The 22,946-nt window shown below is 38.7% G+C and overlaps 1 protein-coding gene across 1 annotated transcript in view; it reads left to right on the top strand.

Moving 5' to 3' along the window:
• The window catches only part of PCGF3 (polycomb group ring finger 3), a 143,452-nt gene that overhangs the window by 106,936 nt on the left and 13,570 nt on the right, over nucleotides 1–22,946 (top strand). The window contains exons 3-5 of the mRNA XM_063455349.1: nucleotides 3,379–3,475; nucleotides 20,650–20,705; nucleotides 22,074–22,184. Coding sequence (XP_063311419.1) covers nucleotides 3,379–3,475; nucleotides 20,650–20,705; nucleotides 22,074–22,184 — 264 coding nt within the window. The remainder of the gene's footprint in view (nucleotides 1–3,378; nucleotides 3,476–20,649; nucleotides 20,706–22,073; nucleotides 22,185–22,946) is intronic.

The raw sequence follows: 22,946 nt of genomic DNA, 5'->3' as shown, positions 1-22,946 counted from the left end.
AGGCATCTGATAGTGCTTTAATTGTTGGGCACCAGTCAACTGTCGGGTTTGGATGGGGCTACGTAGAGAGGCGTCAGTCATGGGTTCCGGTCGGGGAGAGATAGGGTATGGGGATGTGGGAGGTCGGTTTTGGGAAAAGGTCGTAAATAAAACACTTCGAGCCGAGCTAGATGAAGCTTGACCGGAAGTCTGAAGTGGCGCCAAATCAGGATATTCGTTTCTAATGGGGGTGGATTCTGGTTCCGGAAGGGGAGATTTAGTACGAGGGGGGGTGGATCCTGTACTGGAGGAGGAAGCGGAAGTGGATGAGGGTAATGAGGGGAGGGGTGCAGGACTTCCTGCGTTTGCGTCACTTCTTCTTAACGGAAAGTAAGGGGGCGGCAAAGGGATCTCGGACTCAGGGGGCGTGTCCAAAATGGGCCTAACACCAGTCCTAGTGGACGAGCAAGTCCTAGCTACCATGAGGCGACACTGCTCCTCGTGGCATGTCTGGAGCCATTTTGGCGAGTCATTTACGGCCTGTCTCCAACAGTCAATATAAGGAAACTGGCCGTAAAGTTCAGGCCTACCCGATACAGCCACGTGTAAGCGCTGTACCAGAGTTGGATCCAAACTGCCACGTGGCGGCCATGCCGCAACCAAAGTAGGCCACTCCCTAGTGCACAAAGTGACCAAACGTACAGGAGACATCTTTACCCCAAAATCACAAACTTTGAATCCCTTTTTAAAATTCTTAACCATACATCCTAAGGGATCCGGAATCGTTGACTGCGACGCACCCATACTTAACAATGGAACGTCGTCGACAACGAATACTATACACGCGTACTATTCAACAGTCACACCCTTTTCCTCTGGCAACAGCACCATGTCGTACGGTTACCAAGTGAAACGTACACAATAACAATAAACACTCAGGGAATTCCCGTACACACACAGCTGTTACACCAGTCACTATATAATCAATATTATGCCCTTTGGCGTAACTATACAGTCACCCACGCTATAATTCTCTATATACGAATTACCCGTCTATAACACACCCCAGTAACATCGTCTTTTACAAATAGCGGTTACAGTACGGTTAGCATAGGTCAAAGCACAAGTTAAGGTCACAATACAATTATTAGTGGTTATGGTGTTAAACATGCAATGGACGACAATGATTAGTACTTATTATATAATGTCAGTAAATATACAGGGTTATGGTACCGTGCACTATAATACAGCAACACACTATTAACACTCTCGCTAGACGGCTGAGCTCGCGCTATCTAACAAGATATACACTTTACTAAAACAATCGTTAACACATTTACAATTCCCAACTAAACTATTGGCCAGTACCTTGAATGGACTACCTAAAACTATATACACCCGTTTTGGTTAGCCACACTGCCCAATCACCACATATATAGCGAGCTAGAGAACCGAATTTACACAGGCGCCTCTTAGTCGCACTATCAAAAGTCTAGTGGGTTCCAAATTTACACGCCTTCCCACTTAGCCCAGATAGGATGAGAACTAGCGAACCGAATTTACACAGGCGCCGCTTAGTCTCCCGGTCCCTCCGACCTAGCGAACGTAATATACACCCTAGAACGCTAGTCTAGACAAGACACCGGTGTCCGGCTAGGGCTATTTACACCAGGACCCCGCCTGACTAACCAAATCAAACGGTCTGACTAAAGAGCGTTCGATCGAGCGGTGCGCCTTCGCTCCTTCCCTCCGACAGAGGGGGCAGATACACAGATTCAAAACCCCTTTGGGCCTACCGCACAATCGGTATACCCCTAGTGGGTCCTGCCGTCTAAAACAGCAGTTGTCTTACCTCCTCGTTCCTGAACCTGAGTTCACACTCATCGACGGGGACACCCCAGCACTTCTCACGTAGAGGCCGATGATCTCCTGGACAACAGACCAGTGGCGCCGAGACGAAGGGAGGTCCACGCAGAAGTTCAGGGGTGCAGCCGTAGAGAACGTGGGCAAAGATAGACCGTCTCACGCCTCTGCCTCTCAGCTACCGTTGAACGATGAGCTTCCCGGCCAATGCACCAAATGATACCGGAGAAACTGACGGAAGCCAAGCACAGAGAGATGGACACAGGTTTCTTCAGGAAGGAAGAGATTCTTTATTGGATCACCGATCGGGACTCAGAGGGACTAGCGTCACCAAAATACAGCAAAGTCTGAGTACTGAATACATAGAGTACATTCCTTATATAGCACTGTAGCTCCTCCCACAATTAACTACACCCACACATACCCTTAACCTATTTAATAAATAGAGTCTAAACTCATCCATCCGGTCTAACCACGTGGCTCATCTGATACAAAGGAGAGGGACGCGTAATTCCAGTTCTTACATTCCTGCACCTGGTCAGTACAGTGATAACAGTATCTTAGCTACGTGTAATTAACTAACTGATACTACAAACACATATACATACATATGCCTTGTGGCAATCTTAGCCTGCTAAACTTGTATTTTACTGGAATTACATCACAAAATCTACTGGGTTTAAATAAAGCCTCTATCTGTCGCTTTTGCCCCTTCCCCTGCCCCTCTGTGTCTTTCTGTCCACCCAGCCCCTCTAGGTGTCTCTCTCCCAGGCCCTAGTCTGTCTCTTTTGCCCTTTCCACAGCCCCTCTTGGCAGTGTTCATTTTGGCGGACTATGACTAAAATGAAATTTCTATTTAGTTTTAGTCATAGTCTTTTGACTAAAATGCCATATTTGTTTTAGTCGTGTTTTAGTATTAGTCTAGTTTTAGTGCTCAAAATGCACTTCGTTTTTTTTTTTCTTTATAATGTATTTTTACTAATCCCTCTCAAATTGTGCAACTCATATTTATAAAGATAACATTTGCTTTATTGGTCAGAGTTGTAAGGGGTGCATACCCCTTTTAAGATCTTGATTGATCACTATGATAACTTTAACAAATACAGTAGTATTACTTCCAGCAATGGAACAAAAAAAAATGCATTTTTCTTTTTCTTTCATTAGCCAATTTAAATGGCCAGGCAAACACATCTACTGTCACTTAAAATGTATCCAGGATTGATTGAGACACAAAATATGTGCACTTACTTTTAGTTTAAAAAGATAAACGTTCATCCCATCTGTTTCCACTAGATGGCACTGCTTTACAATGGAAAAACTGAAACTATGACAAGCCTTAAGTAATTAGGGAAAAAATACACAGATGGATGTTAAGAAACTGAGTTTTAATTAGAATGGTTTGAAAATTAGCCATTTACGGTCTACATTACGCTGAAAAATCATCCTAATATTGAATAAAAGCAAAAATGGTGTGTGCTGTATGTATGTTTCTTTAACCTCTTTACCATAAATATAACATTGCACTTCTGTTTTCAGTTTGTAGAAGTTGCTTGGTGAAATATTTGGAAGAGAATAACACTTGTCCCACATGTAGAATCGTCATCCACCAGAGCCATCCTCTACAATACATAGGGTAAGTGAAAATCTAGAATGCTGATCTGTCATCATGGCAATTTCACTTTGCATCGATACACATTCAGAAGAACGCAAAATACATATGCACTTCGCAAAGTGCTGGAAGCCAAACACATGTTTTCTAAGAAGAGACAGGTCTGTATGACATAAGTCTATATGGATACTTACCATAAATGTAATATAAACTAGGAGAGAAAGGTTGGAGGCTAGGTGTTAATTGATGAAGTTGCCAGTTGTATTCTTGGCTTGTATAAGGAATACTAACTTGAATAAAAATGTGGATATTTTCTTATCAATTTTAGCACCAAATTGGAGCTTAAAAGAACACTTTTTAACAAACCAGTATTCCTAACAGTATAGTGTAGTGTTAAACTATTTACGGCGCCAGCCTTCCTTAAATCTTTTAGAGAAGGAGATTTTACGCCAGCCTCCATGGCTGAGATCATCAATCTTGATGGTCTCAGCCAATCCAATGTTTTCCCATAGGAAAGCATTCAGAGGCTATTGCGCGTGCACGGCAAAACGATGCACTACAATAATCTGCATCTCCTCATAGAGGTGTATTAAATCAATGCATCTCTTTGAGAAACTTTCAAAGTCTCCATTTAGAGCATGGAAACGCTGAACGTAGGTGCTGCACACTGTGCACTACCGAAATAGGAAGCGCCTTTAATAGCTGTATGAGTGACAGAGGAGTAACTAGCCAGCAATGTAAATAGTGCTATGGCTGTAGGGACAGGGTATAGATAAATTCTTGAAAAAGACCCTTGTGTGGGTCGAAATGTTGATTGGGACAATTTGATGTAATTTAAAGTAAAATAAATCGTTTGAAAAAGACCTTTGCGTGCACCTTCTCTTTATTGGATTATATTTTTACGCTAAGGGAGCACCTAGGCAAGATTATTTTTGTTTGAATTGAAAGGGGTGAGTGCCAAGATATTATTTGTGTGTGTGTGTATATCTATCTATCTATCTATCTATCTATCTATATATATATATATATATATATATATAGATATATATACACACACATACACAAACTTGTATTCCTGACCTAAATAGTGCTAAAAACACAATCCCCATGCCCACCTTAATATAATGAAATCTTACTTTTATTCCAGTTGGCTGATACTGGCTCTGCCCCGATCTGCCTGCTTGGATGACATCAGCATGCATTATTCTCCCAGCCAATCACAATGCTTTCACATAGGAAATCCATTGGATTGGCTGAGACTGTCAAGGAGGCAGATCAGGGTAAGAGCCAGCACAAGTCAAACGCTGCCTTGGACAATCAGTATCTCCTCTATGAGGAATGTTCAGTGTCTCCTTGCAGTGGGTGGAGACACTGAATGGTACAGTACTGACCCAGGAATCACCTCTAGTAGCCATGTGAGGAGTGGCCAGTGCAGGTATCCATAGGCTGTAATGTAAACACTGCCTTTTCTTTGGGGAAAAAAAACAGTGTTTACTGCAAAAAGTCTGAAGGGAATGATTCTACTCACCAAATACAATACGCAGTAGTTGTTCTAGTAACTATAGTGTCCCTTTAAGGAAGTTTGTGTGCTATTTGTTTAATTATTATGGAGATGGAGTCACATATAGAGCACAGTATATAAGTAATCTGTATGTAAACGGGTTATTGATCCAAGGTGACATCTAATTGCCGTTGTGGAGTCAAGAATGTTTTTTTTTTTTTTTTTTAATGCGTTATTGTCCATTTCTTTAAATTGGGGTTTTGTTTTTTAATTTTTTGGATCAATAGTATAAAAAGATCTGTTTAAAGGTTGGATTGTAGCCCATGCTTTGTTTTAAAAAAACAAACAAAAAAAAAAAAACCAAAAAAACTATGTTTAAAACAAAGCAGAGTGTAACACAGTGCCTGACTGTGCTCATTTACATGTCAAACTGAGACCGTTGTAGCAATGTAATTTCTCGAGTTTCTGTATTCAAGAGATGCTTCTCACCGTCCAGCTTGAGATGTGCAGGTGATGCACAACAATAACTTGTCTTGTCTTTCAGTGATTTAGATCGATATAATGCATGTTTGTACAAGTATGTTCTCTATAGCACGTGACTATATCGAAATAATCATTTTTACTGCAACAGACCAAATAGTGATTCAAACCCCATGCAGTTAGCATATTACATGTCACCCCGGAGATCCCTCATCTAATAGTTGGACTCATACTGTTATATAAAAAAAACTGCAGAGTAATTTATAATTTCTTTAGAGCATAAAGAAGGAATTATACATTATTCATATGGGATAAGCGATAATACATTTATAATGAACTGCGCGTAATTTCCTTAGCACGGTGGTTCTGTCAAAACACCACTATAATAGCCTTGTAACTACACAGCAGGACTGTCTGAACTAGTCTGTAATAAGTCCTTTTAACACTGCAACAGCGTTGTCAGAACTATTCTGTATAACATTTATAAATCTTCAGTAGTGGCGTTGGAACTGGTCTGTTACAGCCTTATAAATATATATATGTTGGTACTTTTTGCATTATTCTTTTAAAGGAACATACCATTGCCCCTCCCATTATGCTTTTTTTATTTTTTTTTTATTTTTTTTATGTTTGGTAGATATAGCCCCAATGAAAACCTGCATTCAATTATTTATGCTTTTTTTCATTGGGGGTCTATCTAAAAACAGCTGGCAGAAGCTGCAGATCTCTTGTCTGCAGGCTTTGGAAGCCAACCCATTTTCCCATCACGGCCTGAAAGTCTATGCTGGGAAATACTTAAATGCTAGAGCAGAGAGCGAGTTTGCACAGCCGATAGCGCATTACCAATGCTTTCAATGCGCTGTAATACAGCTCATTGAAAAGAGAGGAAGAGAGTTGCACACTAGATAAGAGTTAACAGAAGCTGTAGAAAACCTACCTGGCTTTCTGATTGATAGCCAGGGAGGTGTTGTTGCCCCCAATTATAAATGTGCAGATTTCGGTTGAAATCTGCACTTTTGCAAACAGTCATAAAAAAAATGTTTTATCACCGATTGACAACACAGTTTGGAGCACCCAGTGCATCCCACCGAATACAGTCTTCTATTTCTATAGATCAAAGCAGGACTGCACTCTCTGGCTTTGAGTGTTAGCCAGCTATGCTTTGGCACTGTTGGATTGTCACTGCAATTCCAATACAGTCAAAGATCTATTGAGACAAAGTAGGGACCCTATCTTCCCATGGCCCCCAGCGGCGATGTCACTGTTGGAGGTTTTTGCCATTAAGACAGAAATAACACTTCCAAGGAATGATACTTTCCGTATAATTTGACAAATGTGTTTAAGTTTATCCTGCAACTTGGTGTCTCCATGTTGGATCCTTCTCGATCATTGTTATAAACTCTGTCTTTTGCACTTGCATCCAGCGTATACAGAAAAGAGGGGAAATCATGAATGTTACTCTAGACCTTGTTTTCTATGCCTCTTTGTTCATTTTGCAGTGTTGTGCTGGCTTTGCCTGAGCTAATCTGGATTCTTACATAATTTGCTAAATCTTTTAAGGGACACTGAGCAGTAAAACAACTTTAGCTTAATATAGCAGGTTTGGTGTGTAGATCACTCCTCTGCACTCTCACTGCTCAATTCTCTGTCATTTCAGGAGTTAAATCACTTTGATTATGCAGCCTTAGCCACACCTCCCTGTGTGTGACTTGCACAGCCTTCCTAAACACTTCCTGTAAATAGTCATCTAATGTTTCCACTTCCTTTATTGTACAATGTCTGTGTTAATATTCAATCTACAGATAAAGAGAGAACTTCTAAAATACACACACTACTGTAAATCTGAAAATGAAACCATTTATTTTTTTTGTAATGGAGGCTGTGTCAGTCACAGCTAGAGGCGGTGTGGCTAGGGTTGCATAAACAGAAACAATAGATATATTTAACTTCTAAATGTCAGAGAATTAAGCAGTGAGACTGCATGGGATATGATCTACACACAAAACTGTCCCATGAAGCTGAAGTTGTTTTGTTGCTTAGTTTTCATTTGATATACATTTTCAAAGAAAGCTTAAAGGATCACCCTGAGCACCACAACAACCTCATTGTAATTACGTTGTTATGGGGCCAGGAGGTCCCTGGCGTCAGCTTATCCAGTGCACAATTGCTCTGGCCCTGGCATTCCAATGCTCAGAACCTTGAACAAGAAGGCCTCGGAGCACTGTTGATTGGCATAGAGTGTTAGCTGACACTCTGTCACTCAGTAGCTCCCAGTTCACTAAATGGCTTGTGAAACGTGCATATTTTTCTCAAGTTGTTTTGTGACCTCCTGGCACCATTACAACGTAATTCTAATGAAGTTATTATGGTGCCTGGACTGTTTATTTGAAATCTCATTACAAAAAGGTAAGCACACATCTATAGGTGATTTTCAATGCTTTATTTAATGGTGTGATTGATTTCCAGAGAAGTGGCAGATCCACTTTAACGTTAATCAACTGAGCAGGCTTCCTTTTTCTTATTTGATTATGCTTCTCACGTCCTCTGTGACTTTGACTTCCTTTGCGTCTCTCTCTTGTATTTTTTCCCCTGATCATGCGTTGTAATATATATATATATATATATTTAATGTTATTTTGTGCAGCTTTTAAAAGTTATTTCCGGGCAAATCTAAGACCAAATATATTCCCTGAACCTACAATGGCATTTTTTTCCCTATTAATATAAACTATACCTGTCTTTCTATCTCGATTTCAATATACATAATATATACAATACATCATGAAGTGTGTTTTATGAGAAAATGTTATTTAGATGTAAATTTAATAATGTCTATATTACAAATAATCTCTGCAGATGAGTTTTTGCTTGCATACACAATGTAATGTTCTTTAGCAGCACGCAGGTGAATTCACATGCCTGCCCCCCGCACCTCCCCCTACTTCTCCTCCTTTCCGTTGTGGGAAGACACATTTTCCTTGGCTTTCAAGCTACATGTCGGTATTTGCTAGAAGGATATGCAAACACAGAAGAGAAAATAGCACAGTCAGTAAAAAACTTTTTTTAGATACATAAATGAGAAAAGAAAAGTAAAACAAGGATTAGTTAGATTAAAAAAAAAAGAAGGAAGGTATGTAGATGAGGATAAAGGTCTAGCTGACTGCCTCAATGAATATTTTTGTTCGGTATTTACAGCTGAAAATGAAGGAAAGGGACCTCTGTTAAAAAAAAGGATATATGAGTCATTTATTACACGTGAGTTTACAGAGGAAGAGGTTCTATTTCAACTGTCAAAAGTAAAGACAAATAAGTCAATGGGACCTGATGGAATACACCCAAAGCTATTAAAAGAGCTTAGTGGTGTACTAGCAAAACCATTAACAGATTTATTTAACCAATCATTGTTAACAGGAGTAGTCCCAGAAGATTGGAAGTTAGCGAATGTTGTGCCCATTCACAAGAAAGGTAATAGGGAGGATGTAACGGATCACCTGGCACCCCGACTGGGTACCTCCGTTAATGGATGCTCCTAGTGCTTCCTGAGGACTCCAAGCACTCTGGCAGACACCACAATCACCGAATCCGAGAAACCTTTTAAATTCTCCCAAGCATATGAATGCTGTAGACCATTGAATAGGAACCATACGAATAGGCTTGTACTCCTAGCAGTCAACTGGAACAGCATGCAATAAATCCTTCCCCCCAATAATGAGACGACACATCACTTTGAGGGTAAAACAGGAACTCTGGACTGGCTCATCCAGCCTGGCTTTTATTACACTTGTACACTTACAGGCCACACCCAGGGGGAGGCATAAAATAACCAATCAGATACATGGTACAACCCACACATCCCCTCCCCTCAGATAACCAGTTAACATAATTATACAGCCAGGAAAACTACAGTTTTTATACATGTGCTATAACTTTAAATCCATACATCCAATCTTCCCAAAAACCACATATTTGGAATCAGCACACTTTAAACATACACCCTTCCAAAAATCAGACAAATCCATCCAGTGGATCAAAAGTTAGCTGGAAGTCCTTTATGACCGACCGCAAGCACAATTTCCTGCCCAAAACAGTTCCATGCATTTTGGCCCTGCGGTCGGTCACAAACAAGGGAATGAAAACAGGCGAATTGCCTGTGTTATAGAGCCTGGAGAGGGTTTGAATGAATTCCCTTGTTTATGGGGTTCTTTCTACCGAACGGCGGGTCATTCGGTAGTTTCCATACGAATTTCTGGAAGTATGGAGGTCTCAGCGGTGTTTGCCTTGTCAAGTGTCCGATTTTAGTTCCAGACACTCGACGGCAAAACACCGCTGTTCGGTAGTTTAAGATGGCCGCCGCCACGTGTTTGTTTCCCGAATGGCGGCCACCCAGAGGACAAAGAATACATTACATGGATTGCCAATTACCCGTTTGCAACATTGTTGCAAACTGTAATTGGAGGCACACTTATTCCTGGGTGGTCTGGTTGTTCGGTAGTTTCACTCAATATAATAAATGGAGTGATTCTACCGAACAATCTGATGAATGCTGCATACATATCCCAGGTTAAACTTAATACACATATAATATTACAGGCAGTACACTAGAATATGTATCACAGTCTTAAAGGGACAGTAGTCCCAAAAGTCCCAATATGTCCATAGATGCTGTTAAAAGGGCCAGTAGCAGCAATATACAGTACAATATGCCCCAAATAACCCAGGGGCCATAGTCAGCAGGTAGGAGGCTAGCAAACAGGCTTCTCCAGGGCCCAGTGGCGAGGTTGGTTTCGCCACAGAGGAGTCGGGCAACTATAGGCCAGTAAGCCTTACTTCAGTAGTGGGGAAAGTGATGGAAACCATGTTAAAGGATAGGATTGTTGAACATCTAAAAACACATGGATTTCAAGATCAGAGACAACATGGGTTTACTTCAGGGAGATCATGCCAAACTAATCTTATTGATTTTTTTGATTGGGTAACTAAAATTATTGATCAGGGTGGTGCAGTAGACATTGCTTACCTAAATTTCAGTAAGGCTTTTGACACTGTTGCACATAGAAGGCTTATCAATAAACTGCAATCTTTGAGTTTGGATTCCAATATTGTTGAATGGGTAAGGCAGTGGCTGAGTGACAGGCAACAAAGGGTTGTAGTCAATGGAGTATATTCGAAGCTTGGGCTTGTCACCAGTGGGGTACCTCAGGGATCTGTACTTGGACCCATTCTCTTTAATATTTTTATTAGTGATATTGCAGAAGGTCTTGATGGTAAGGTATGTCTTTTTGCGGATGATACTAAGATATGTAACAGGGTTGATGTTCCAGGAGGGATAAGCCAAATGGCAAATTATTTAGGTAAACTAGAAAAATGTTCAGAGTTGTGGCAACTGACATTTAATGTGGATAAGTGCAAGATAATGCATCTTGGACGTAAAAACCCAAGGGCAGAGTACAGAATATTTGATAGAGTCCTAACCTCAACATCTGAGGAAAGGGATTTAGGGGTGATTATTTCTGAGGACTTAAAGGTAGGCAGACAATGTAATAGAGCAGCAGGAAATGCTAGCAGAATGCTTGGTTGTATAGGGAGAGGTAATAGCAGTAGAAAGAGGGAAGTGCTCATGCCATTGTACAGAACACTGGTGTGACCTCACTTGGAGTACTGTACACAGGACTGGAGACCATATCTTCAGAAGGATATTGATACCTTAGAGAGAGTTCAAAGAAGGGCTACTAAACTGGTTCATGGATTGCAGGATAAAACTTACCAGGAAAGGTTAAAGGATCTTAACATGTATAGCTTGGTGGAAAGACGAGACAGGGGGGATATGATAGAAACATTTAAATACATAAAGGGAATCAACACAGTAAAGGAGGAGACTATATTTAAAAGAAGAAAAACTACCACAACTAGAGGACATAGTCTTAAATTAGAGGGACAAAGGTTTAAAAATAATATCAGGAAGTATTACTTTACTGAGAGGGTAGTGGATGCATGGAATAGCCTTCCAGCTGAAGTGGTACAGGTTAACACAGTAAAGGAGTTTAAGCATGCGTGGGATAGGCATAAGGCTATCCTAACTATAAGATAATGCCAGGGACTAATGAAAGTATTTAGGAAACTGGGCAGACTAGATGGGCCGAATGGTTCTTATCTGCCGTCACATTCTATGTTTCTATGTATGCAAGTTTGAACAGCATGTGGTTTTGAGTAGCCAAAAGCCACATACTAATGGGCAGTAGGGGGCATTGTTGTACTGCATGAATGACGGAATAGAGAAAGAGGTTGGAAACCGTCTGATGCAACTGTTTGTTTTGGTGCAGACTGCAGTCTTTAGATAGATAGATATTACAGGTTGAATGTATTGCTTAGCACTTAGCTGTGAAACCCATACTGGTAACTGTTACAGTAACAGCAAATATATTCAATATACTGCAGTGTAACATTTCAAAAATAAAAAATAAAAAATAAATCTAATTATCACAATTAGTAATTGAATCAAGATGTAGTTATTGAACATATCAAATCATTTTGAGTGGGTGAACTTTCACCATTAAAAATTATGTCTAGTAACATATTAGTGGGGGAATATATTAAATATGATTCAGGTGAAATTATGAAGATACTACTACTTACAGGTGTACTCTCTATTTGCGTTGGATTTATTTATTCTTTTTATATTTTGCTGAACTGATTTATATGACTGGCACAAATAGACTTTATTAAATAAAATCCATCAATTAACCGTGCATAGAACATGAAATATGAAAGCATTCATTATTCTGAAGCATCTGTAACGTGCACTTAGAATTTCCAGAAAGCAGCATGTGCTGACAGCAATTTTTTCTCCTTTTGACCATCTAACAGTCATGCATCTCTACAGAGAGACAGGGATGTTGGCTTGGCGTCTCAGTTTTGTTACAAAATACAGCTTAGGGTCTTGCTCTGCAACTGTCCCTCAATTCGTTTTTAGTAAGAACGTTGTAACCAGTTTTAACCAATATCATACTTTTTGTCTGAGATTACCTGGGATAAATAGAATGCCTTTTTGATAAACTTCTATTAATCCCCAACTGGAAAGTATAGCAAGTGCAAAGTTCAGCAACAGAAATAGAATGGAGAGTGAGAATTTGCTGCTTCAAATATCATTCTGCTGCTCTGCACTGAGTTTCTGTATTGTCCGAAGTACAGTACAAAGCAATGTGCAGTTCAGGGCATAGTTAGCTGAATGATTGGCTTGGTTTAAAGCGACACTAAAGGCAACAAAATTACTTTAGCTTAATGAAGTAGTTTTGTTGTATAGATCATGCTCCTGCGGTCTCACTGCTCAATTCTCCATTTAGGAATTAAATCACTTTGTTTATACAACCCTAGTCACACCTCCCTGCACATAACTAACACAGCCTTCCTGTAAAGAGAGATCTAATGTTTAAACTTTCTTTACTGCACATTTTGTATACTATAGAATTTCTAAATAGCCTTCAAGAACCTGACGTGGCCTCCTGTGTGTGATTAAAGTTCAATTTACAGAGCAGGTGATGAACACTTTTTAAGCAAGGCGACATCTGATTGAAATTAAATAAATTTTCATGCAGCCCGTGTGCGTCACAGCCAGGGGAGGTGTGGTTAGGGCTGCATAGAAAGAAACATAAGTGGTATAACTCCTAAATGGCAGAAAACTGAGCAGTGATACTGCAGGAGCATGCTCTATACATGCTCATTAAGCTAAAGTTGTTTTGTTGGCTATAGTGTGCATTTTGAGCTAGTTTTCCTAGACCTGCTCTTGTGGTCCACATAATCCCAGACCTGCTCTTGTGGTCCACATTTGGAACATTATATCCAGGGGCAGGATATGAAACAGGTCTACTGTTGTTAAGTAAAAGGTCCAATTCCTACTTGTGCATGCTTGCCTTCTCCTCTGTTAATTTTTTCTTTCCTCCTGGTTTCTACCATCATCATAAAATGTTTCCATTGTACTGGCCTATTATTTTCTAAGAGTTGATTGACATTTCCATTAAATTCATTTTATCCAGGGGCCACTATTAGAATAATACACCATTACATCTTTAACCGCTTTGCACCCACTGACATACTTGGTAGTCGAAGAAAAAACGATTGTTAACGACCTTGAACGGTCCGCTGCAAATGTGAGCGCTGGAACCCCTCTAACGGTTTTGCACCGATGCCCTGCCTGAGTGCTGAGTGCCTCGAGGGGTCGAGACTCTCAGTGAAGATAAAATAATTTTAGGAAATCAATAAAAAAATAAATGTATTTACCCCCGCCCCAGGACCCCAGACGTAGTACGTCCGCGGTAATCCTTTTCGCTTACCCGATCCTCGCCGTTCCCCCACCGGCAATTGGTGTTCCTCTCCGTCTGCGGGGACTGTCTGACAGCCCAGACAGTCCCTCCTCAGCAAATTAGGACCCCGTGGGCCATGTGATCACTCTGAAAGAGCAGTCACATGGCTACAACAGGCGTCCATAGTGCTGCCTGCAGGGGGACTGCCTGAACTGACAGGCTGGTGAAAAAAAAAGATTTAAAAAAAAATGTTAATAAATTAAAAAATATAAAATATATCTTATATATAACGCCATACTAATATACATATATTAATGTAAAAAATACACTTAGAGTAAAATTACATACATATACCGTATATACTCGAGTATAAGCCGACCCGAATATAAGCCGAGGCCCCTAATTTTACCCCAAAAAACTGGGAAAACGTATTGACTCGAGTATAAGACTAGGGTGGGAAATGCAGCAGCTACTGGTAAATTTCTAAATAAAATTAGATCCTAAAAAAATTATATTAATTGAATATTTATTTACAGTGTGTGTGTATATAATGAATGCAGTGTGTGTGTATGAATGCAGTGTGTGCGTATGAATGCAGTGTGTGCGTATGAATGCAGTGTGTGCGTATGAATGCAGTGTGTGCGTATGAGTGCAGTGTGCGTATGAATGCAGTGTGTGCGGATGAGTGCAGTGTGCGTATGAATGCAGTGTGTGCGGATGAGTGCAGTGCGTGTATGAGTGCAGTGCGTGTATGAGTGCAGTGCGTGTATGAGTGCAGTGTGTGTATGAGTGCAGTGTGTGTATGAGTGCAGTGTGTGTGTGTATGAGTGCAGTGTGTGTGCGTATATATTAATTGAATATTTATTTTCAGTGTGTGTATATAATGAATGCAGTGTGCGTGTATGAGTGTAGTGCGCGTATGAGTGTAGTGCGCGTATGAGTGTAGTGCGCGTATGAGTGTAGTGCGCGTATGAGTGTAGTGCGCGTATGAGTGTAGTGCGCGTATGAGTGTAGTGCGCGTATGAGTGTAGTGCGCGAGTGTAGTGTGTGTATGAGTGCAGTGTGTGTGTGTGTATGAGTGCAGTGTGTGTGCGTATATATTAATTGAATATTTATTTCCAGTGTGTGTATATAATGAGTGCAGTGTGTGTGTGTGAGTGCAGTGTGTGTGTGTGAGTGCAGTGTGTGTGTGTGAGTGCAGTGTGTGTGTGTGAGTGCAGTGTGTGTGTGTGAGTGCAGTGTGTGTGTGTGAGTGCAGTGTGTGTGTGTGAGTGCAGTGTGTGTGTGAGTGCAGTGTTTGTATATGAATGAAGTGTGAGTGTGTGATGCAGTGTGTGTTTGTGTATGTGTTGGTGGGGGTGGGCATTTGATATATTATTAATTATTTTATTTTTTTTATATTATTTTTTTATTATTATTATTATTTATTATTTAATTATTATTAATTTTTTTTTTTAATTATCTTTTTTTTTTTCGGCCCCCCTCCCTGCTTGCTAGCTGGCCAGGGAGGGGGGCTCCTTCCCTGGTGGTCCAGTGTCATTGGTAGTTTAGTGGGGGGAGAGGGGTGCTTGCAGAGCTGTACTTACCTTTCCTGCAGCTCCTGTCAGCTCTCTCCTCCTCCGCGCGGTCTGTGCAGCTCCCTCTGTCAGCTCCCAGTGTAAGTCTCGCGAGAGCCGCACTATGACCCCGCGGCTCTCGCGAGACTTACACTGGGAGCTGACCGAGGTGCTGAACGGACGGCGCGGAGGAGGAGAGAGCTGACAGGAGCTGCAGGAAAGGTAAGTACAGCTCTGCCAGCACCCCTCTCCCCCCAGTCTGTATTATGGCAATGCAAATTGCCATAATACAGACTCTGACTAGAGTATAAGCCGAGTTGGGGGTTTTCAGCACAAAAAATGTGCTGAAAAACTCTGCTTATACTCGAGTATATACGGTATATTATAACTATATATATATATATATATATATATATATATATTGTGCATATATATGTATTATAAAAAAAATAAAATGTAAAAATAATAAAATTATATATATATATTAATATCAAAATACACTATATATATATATATATACAAATAAATAAAAAATATATGAAGTATACATATGTCCATATTCATAATTTCATAAATATACACGCAGACTTCAAATATATAAATATGTATATATATTTAAATTCTACATGCATATTTAAGTAATATTTTTACATAATTAAGTAATTTTATTGATTGCAATTTGGGGGACAGGCCGAAAGTCCAGAGAATTTAATTTGCTAGCACTATATTGCAATTGCAATTTGGGGGTTGATTTTCCATTTTTTGCACATTAAAATTTGCCAGATTGGTTATGTTACCTTTGAGAGCGTATGGTAGCCCAGGAATGAGAATTACCCTTATGATGGCATACCATTTGCAAAATAAGACAACCCAAGGTATTGCAAATGGGGTATGTTCAGTCTTTTTTAGTAGCCACTTAGACACAAACACTGGCCAAAGTTAGCGTTCATAATAGTTTTTTTGCATTTTTAACACACAAACAAATATAAAAGCTAACTTTGGCCAGTGTTTGTGACTAAGTGGCTACTAAAAAAGACTGGACATACCTCATATTGAATACCCTGAGTTGTTTGCTTTAAAAAAAAAAAAAAATGTACATGTGAGGTGTGATTCAGAGATTTATGACCGATAACAGTGTTACAATGTCACTATTGATACATTTTAAAAATATATATTTTGAAACAGAATGTCCTACTTGTACTTATATCCCTATAGCTTGCAAAAAAAAAAAAAAAGCTAAGAACATGTTAACATTCGGTATTTCTAAACTCAGGACAAAATTTAGAAACTATTTAGCATGGGTGTTTCTTGGCAGCTGTGTTTGCGTAGAGAGTCAAAGTTAGAAAAAGTGTGTTTTTAATTTAGTTTTTTCATATTTTATAATTTTTGTTATAGTAAATTATGAGATGATGAAACTAATGGTATCTTTAGAAAGACCATTTAATGACGAGAAAACCAATATATAATATGTGTAGGTACAGTAAATATATAAGGGGAAAATTACAGCAAAACACAAACGCAGCAGAAATGTAAAAACGGCCCTGGTCCTTAACGGTTAGAAAATTGAAAAGCGGTCTGGTCACTAAGGGGTTAAACATAACCCAACACTTTCTTGTTGCAGTTATAAAATGGGCAAATTTAATTAGATTTGACAACATTCCTGATCATTTCTATAGTTCAAAACAGAATATTTTGGTGATGTACATTAAAACAGAAGTTACACTCAAAATATCCAGTTGAATAGCTGCTGTGTGAGCTATATTCCAAACAACCACTGTGCTATTTTTGTCTGGATGACATGATAAATCGCCATGACCACCATTTGTTCCTGTGCTAGATTAAGTAGAACACAGCATTGCTTATGTTTAAACACATCTGCTCATATTTACTATTAGATGGTGTATTTGTATTTCACATTTACATATATTAAGTGCAGTAACATAATACATTGTTTTGCATATAAACTCTTGTTACTGTGCGTGCCTGTGTATGTTGTCTATGTATGAATGCTTCTTTGAAATGGCATTGTTTTTTCCCCTAATGCATGCTTAACTGTTATGCATATTTTATATTCATTGATTTTTAATGTGTATGGTTAGTGTTGGTTCTTTGAATCCTTTAATTTTAAGGAAGAACTAGAAACTTAGTCTAACCAAGACTTAGTGCAAGCTTTTTGAGCTGCAAATGGTATTAATTCCGCCCTCTCATGTTATGAACAGCAGATAAGCTGGGCAACACTGAATTGAGCTGTTTCTGACTCAACTCCTTTGTGGGTGTACCATCAGGGGAGAAGGGAATTCCTACGAATCTTAGGGAGACTGGGGGCACACAGCATGATGGCATTGTGCAGTATGGGAAGTAATTCACGGATCATGTCAGTAATTTATTTATAGATATATAATGTTTCTAGACAAACTAAATGTTACCAAAGTTAGACAAATTAAATGCAATTTGTTCTACACAGAATTATCAACTACTCTATTCAGTCCAGATGTGATCTAAAGACTAGATGGTGAACTATATCTTGATTATCCTCGAAATTATTTTTCTCTTTGTTATTCTGGCTGGCGTGTGTTATTTTTCCTTTATGTTGATGAATTGTAAGTCTGTGTGAGTTCATTCTTACGAAAAGGCTTCCTCTCCTCAGCAAAACATCATCCTATTTATATTTCTTTCAAATTTATTGTATGCCTTGCATCAACAAGTGTTATTTGTGTATTGCACTCTCCAAGCACTATAAAATCTACAGTCCTCAGTGCCATGACCCCTTCCCAGGTTACAGGAACACTATAATGTTAGGAATAGAAAGCTGAAATCCTAACATTATGATGTCCATCTCTATGCCAACGCTTCACGCCCACTCCCCCTGAAAGTCACTCTAGTGGTAGACAGCCACTAGAGGTGGGGTTAACCCTCAAAGGTAATTATTGCAGTTTATTAAAAACTGCAATAATTACCTTTGCAGGTTTAAGAGACATGGGATGCTGCACCCAAACCACTTCAATGAGCTTAAGTTGTATTGGTGCCTGTAGTGTCCCTTTAATTTTTCAAACCATTGGCGAATGGTTTGAACACTTACCTGGGGTACGCCAGGCACTGGTAATCTCCTCTTGGTGAGTTAGAAGTTCTCTTTATTGGGATGGACCAGCAGTAGAGAGTTTAGCTCAGCGTCTAAGAGCCATCATAATATGGTGCAGTGGTTATGATGCTAGAAGTGTTCCTGTGATTATGAGCGAATAGATATGTGAATTTTATCAGTGGCTAAGTAGGTGGTTGTGAATTACTAGTTACGTGTATTGTTAATGAATGAGTTGTATGTGAGTTGAGAGTTGACGTAGCGTGGTATGTGCTTGTGAAAGTGACTGACATGGTATAACTGAAAGTATAATTTTTTTCATACCTAATTTACTAACTGGTGTGTGTGTGTGTATATGTATTGTGTGTGTGTGTGTGTCAGTATGGCCCAATGGATAATGAAATTCATCTACATATAATCAGTAAAACCGTTTGAGGTTAAAACTTTGAGAACAGTTGAATCCCTTTGGTTAGGAAAGTGCCGAGAGCTCTGGGCACCATAACTTCACTTTGATGAAGTTGTTATGGTGCCCTTACAGTTTCTCTAATGGTTCCATGATGGCTGCAATTTTGGCACTTGCTTCTTCACAGAAGGTTTTTAATGTGTCATTCAAAAAAGCGGGGAACTTGTTCAGTATAAACCTGACCTGCAGCCATATCAGTTTATTTATTTGTATTGCCTCTTTGTTGATGTATCTCATCTAGGTGATAGGCTATTAAAAGGACACTTCAGCTCATTGCAGTGGTCTGGGTGCAGTGTTCCTGTCCCCCTTAGTCCTACAATGTAAATCATTACAGCTTTAGAGAGACTGCAATGATTAAACAACAGCCACTTGAGGAACTTCCTGTTGGCTAACCGACATTTGGTTGCCTCACTGAAGCTGGACTTCCAATTTTTCCAATTGACTACTACAATTCTGTTGTAATTAATCTCTCCAGACAACATATTGCCTCCCCACAGTCCATAATGAATGCTGCTTCCATTTTTTTTTTACTTCTGCCGCTTCTCACACACATCATCCCTCTGTCAATCATTACATTGGCTTCCTGGGCCCTTTAAATTTTATTTTAATCAAACTTTACTTTAGCCAATTCTTCTACTTTTCCACCCTTTCCTTCATGCTGCCCTTCCTATTGTGTTTTATTTACTCCAGCTCCTCGAGATTGTAAGCTTGTTCGAACAGGGTCCTCCTCAGCGTATTGTGCCTGTCAAAGACTGTAATCATTTGTTATTAAAGTCTCCCGGATAATATAATATTAAAATGCCATGTTGGGGAATGGCTTCAGCTGATTCCAGGTGGGATATCTGAGATTGTTGTCCAGAAAAGTGCAGTTCTAGGAACAACTAAGATACTGCGCAGAACTCTCACATTCCCGGGCTTCTGGTAGAGAAACTGAGAATGAGGAATATATACCACCCAGGAGGGGTGATAAACTCAATTTAGATATATTTATACATAGTGATTCCTGTTGGCATCCATTGAGGACAACTGTCCTTTCACGTTTCATTTTGCAGTACTTGGATTCATTTTTAGATTTTATGAAATGTTTGCTAATGAGGCCACTGCTAGAGCAAGAGAAGCTATGTTAAGGATAGAAATATAATATTCCTTTATATGTCTAGGTTAATGAAGACATAAACAGCAGGATGCTTTCACATTGGGTTTCAGGTCGTGCTTTGTCAGACGCCTTAAAGACTATCTTTATTCCATCAGTACAATAATGTGCCAGAATAAAATAACGATTTGATGTTTTCGGTTATATGAAAGCCTCTGTTCATTATAAAGTATCATCAAAAGATTTAAGATTGCTGGCATGTTCATATATTAAAGAGAAACCATATCTATTGCAAGTGTAGCCATGAGGATGCAGTTGCTACTGGACCTATAGTTTGAAGTGGCCCAGAAGCTGTGCAATGCTTTTGTCCTATTTGTCCCCTGGCATCTATAGTAAGGAAATAAGAGCCACCAAGCACTTATTAGTGCCACCTGCCTGGACATTGTGTTTTTTATGGAGTTTTATAAAGCTATTTTAACTTACCTAAAATAGCCCTCATCTACATCTATAAATTATTACATTGGGGAACTAATATCAATATAATACATTTTGATTGCAAACTTTGGACAGAATCATCAACACCCACTGCAGTTGATTTGTTTATAACACTGGTTTATTATTGTAATTTTTACTGGTTATTTGAGGATATGAGCTTGTCAGCTTTATATTAATTATTATAATGTTTCAAACACGCTAGTAATTAAACATTATTTTTCTTGTCATTTCTTCCAGCCATGACCGAACAATGCAAGATATTGTTTACAAACTTGTGCCAGGACTCCAAGAAGGTAATTTAGTTTTGATGAATTAAATTCACCAGCATATGCAATGGAAATCTGTACCTGTTCAAAATTGTAATATAATAAATATCTTCAATGCGGAAGGTTCTATTTTAAAGTAGACCCTATCATGATTGTATATCAAACTTTTAATCCACCTAAATGTTCAGATCAGTGTAGGCATTTTCATAAAATTCTTACTTGTTCCTGATGTACACTACAAATCTTTTTAAAATAATACTTATCTTCTATGTATATTAAAGGAATGCTTCAAACAGTATAGCCACTACAGCCCATGGTTATGGTGGTTATTAGGCATTGACCGATTATCGGTCTGGCCGATATTATCTCATTATTTGTGTATACACAAAGTGCTTGTTTGGTTGGAGAAACTTTGACTGTGGCTGGGATTCTGGCATTTAACGGATCCATCTGCTAACAAAAAGCAATCCGGATACTGGAACAAGCATCGCCATCATCACTTTTCCTAAGAAATTTACATGGTGGTAAAGTCTCCAATTGCCATACGGGTCTTACAGCCTTTGATGGAGTTGTAATATATCCCACGAAAACTCTCTGCTTTTACATATCACTGACTTTGTTTCATTTACAAGTGGTTATTTGTACCTATAACCATTTGTTTTTACTGTGCTAAGAGTTTTTTTTAAGAGTTAGGAATATTTTATACACAATACATTTTTGAATATATCATATTAACTTTGCCATTCTGTATATTCCTATTTTAATACCCCATTTATATCTGATACACCCCTGGGAAGGTGAATATAGATTTATAAACGCTGCACAATACAAATATTATAGTTATACTAGAACCCATCGAGATTTACTTTGGGAACGATCTATTAAATGCTGACACTTTCACTCTGCATAGTTATAGCAGTGTTTTGTATTTTTACCCCAATCAGCGATTACCTAAATTTAGCAATTTGGCTTTGTTTGCTATGATTTCATGTGTTCGTGAATATATAACACTTGCTGCATCTCCTTCATATTGCAATTTGAAATAGTGAGTATAAAGTTAAATCTATATCCAGCTGTATACACTGTAAATTACTGTTAGATCTGGCTCTTCTGTTCTTGGAGATTTTATATTATTGCTTACTTGTGCAATATATTGATGCCAACACTGACTTTCCTAGTATATCAGCGCTGTCTGCAACCCAGTCAATAGTCCCTCTCTATCTTACTTGTAAACACAACTTTTCATATTGATGGTAGGGGTAACACATGGTAGTCTGTTATGTTAATATAATGTGTAGTGATTTTTTTTTCCTTGAAGAAAACTATTTCCAATAGTATTTGCACAGTTATTCGATTTATCTTTTTATAAATATTTTTGTGGTTTATATTTAACAGCGGAAATTCGCAAACAGAGGGAGTTTTATCACAAACTTGGCATGGAAGTACCTGGAGATATCAAAGCTGAAACATGTATGGCAAAGCAGCATGTAGAAGCCGTACGCAATGGTAAGGGACTACTTTGGTCTTGAGATTATATGTATATTATTAACCAAGATAGATACCGCCATATTCAATAAGAGCCAGTTCAGTAATACATGTGCAAACAAATGTTTGGTTTACAAACCAGAAATATATGTGTAATAGAGAATGCTAGAAGTTTTATATTAGCAGATCAAAGATAAATGGACACAGTGGGGGGGGGGAATCTTTCAAAGTTTAGTAGACCGTTTTCTGTTAGGTGTCTTTCTTTTTTTGGGGTATTTCTGTGAAAAATCAAGCACATTTTAGGACCTTATGAGAGTTTTAATATGCATGACCAAAAATAAGACATTTTTCCGAACACTTTGATAAATCTCTTCTAGTGTTTATAAGTCAGCTCCTCACAGATGTGAGCAATTCTATTGGACATTCTACAGTTTATACCATTATTATGCAAAAGCCATTACATTTTTTGTCAAACAGAATGTTGTTGTATGACCTGTCTGACTCTACACACAGCAAAGTCTCATGAGCCATTTAGATTTAGGTTTATTCTATAATCTGTAATTTCTTTTTTAGTATTAAGTGTTACATAATTTTATATCTATCATGGTTAATCCATTTTAATCCTTGCAATTAAATACTTTTCAAGCAGGAGCAGGCATCCAGTTTTTTTTTTTTTTTTTTTTTTTTTAATTCTTTATTTTTGTAGTGCTTTGCAAGTTTCACATATAAACACAGACAGTGCAAAGGTATCACAGAAATTGAATAAATGCACTTTTTAATTTT

Source organism: Pelobates fuscus, chromosome 5 (genome assembly GCF_036172605.1).
Source record: "Pelobates fuscus isolate aPelFus1 chromosome 5, aPelFus1.pri, whole genome shotgun sequence".
NCBI classification, from domain to species: Eukaryota; Metazoa; Chordata; class Amphibia; order Anura; family Pelobatidae; genus Pelobates; species Pelobates fuscus.
The sequence above is the reverse complement of the archived record's forward strand: the minus strand, read 5'-3'. Positions and strand labels throughout refer to the sequence as shown.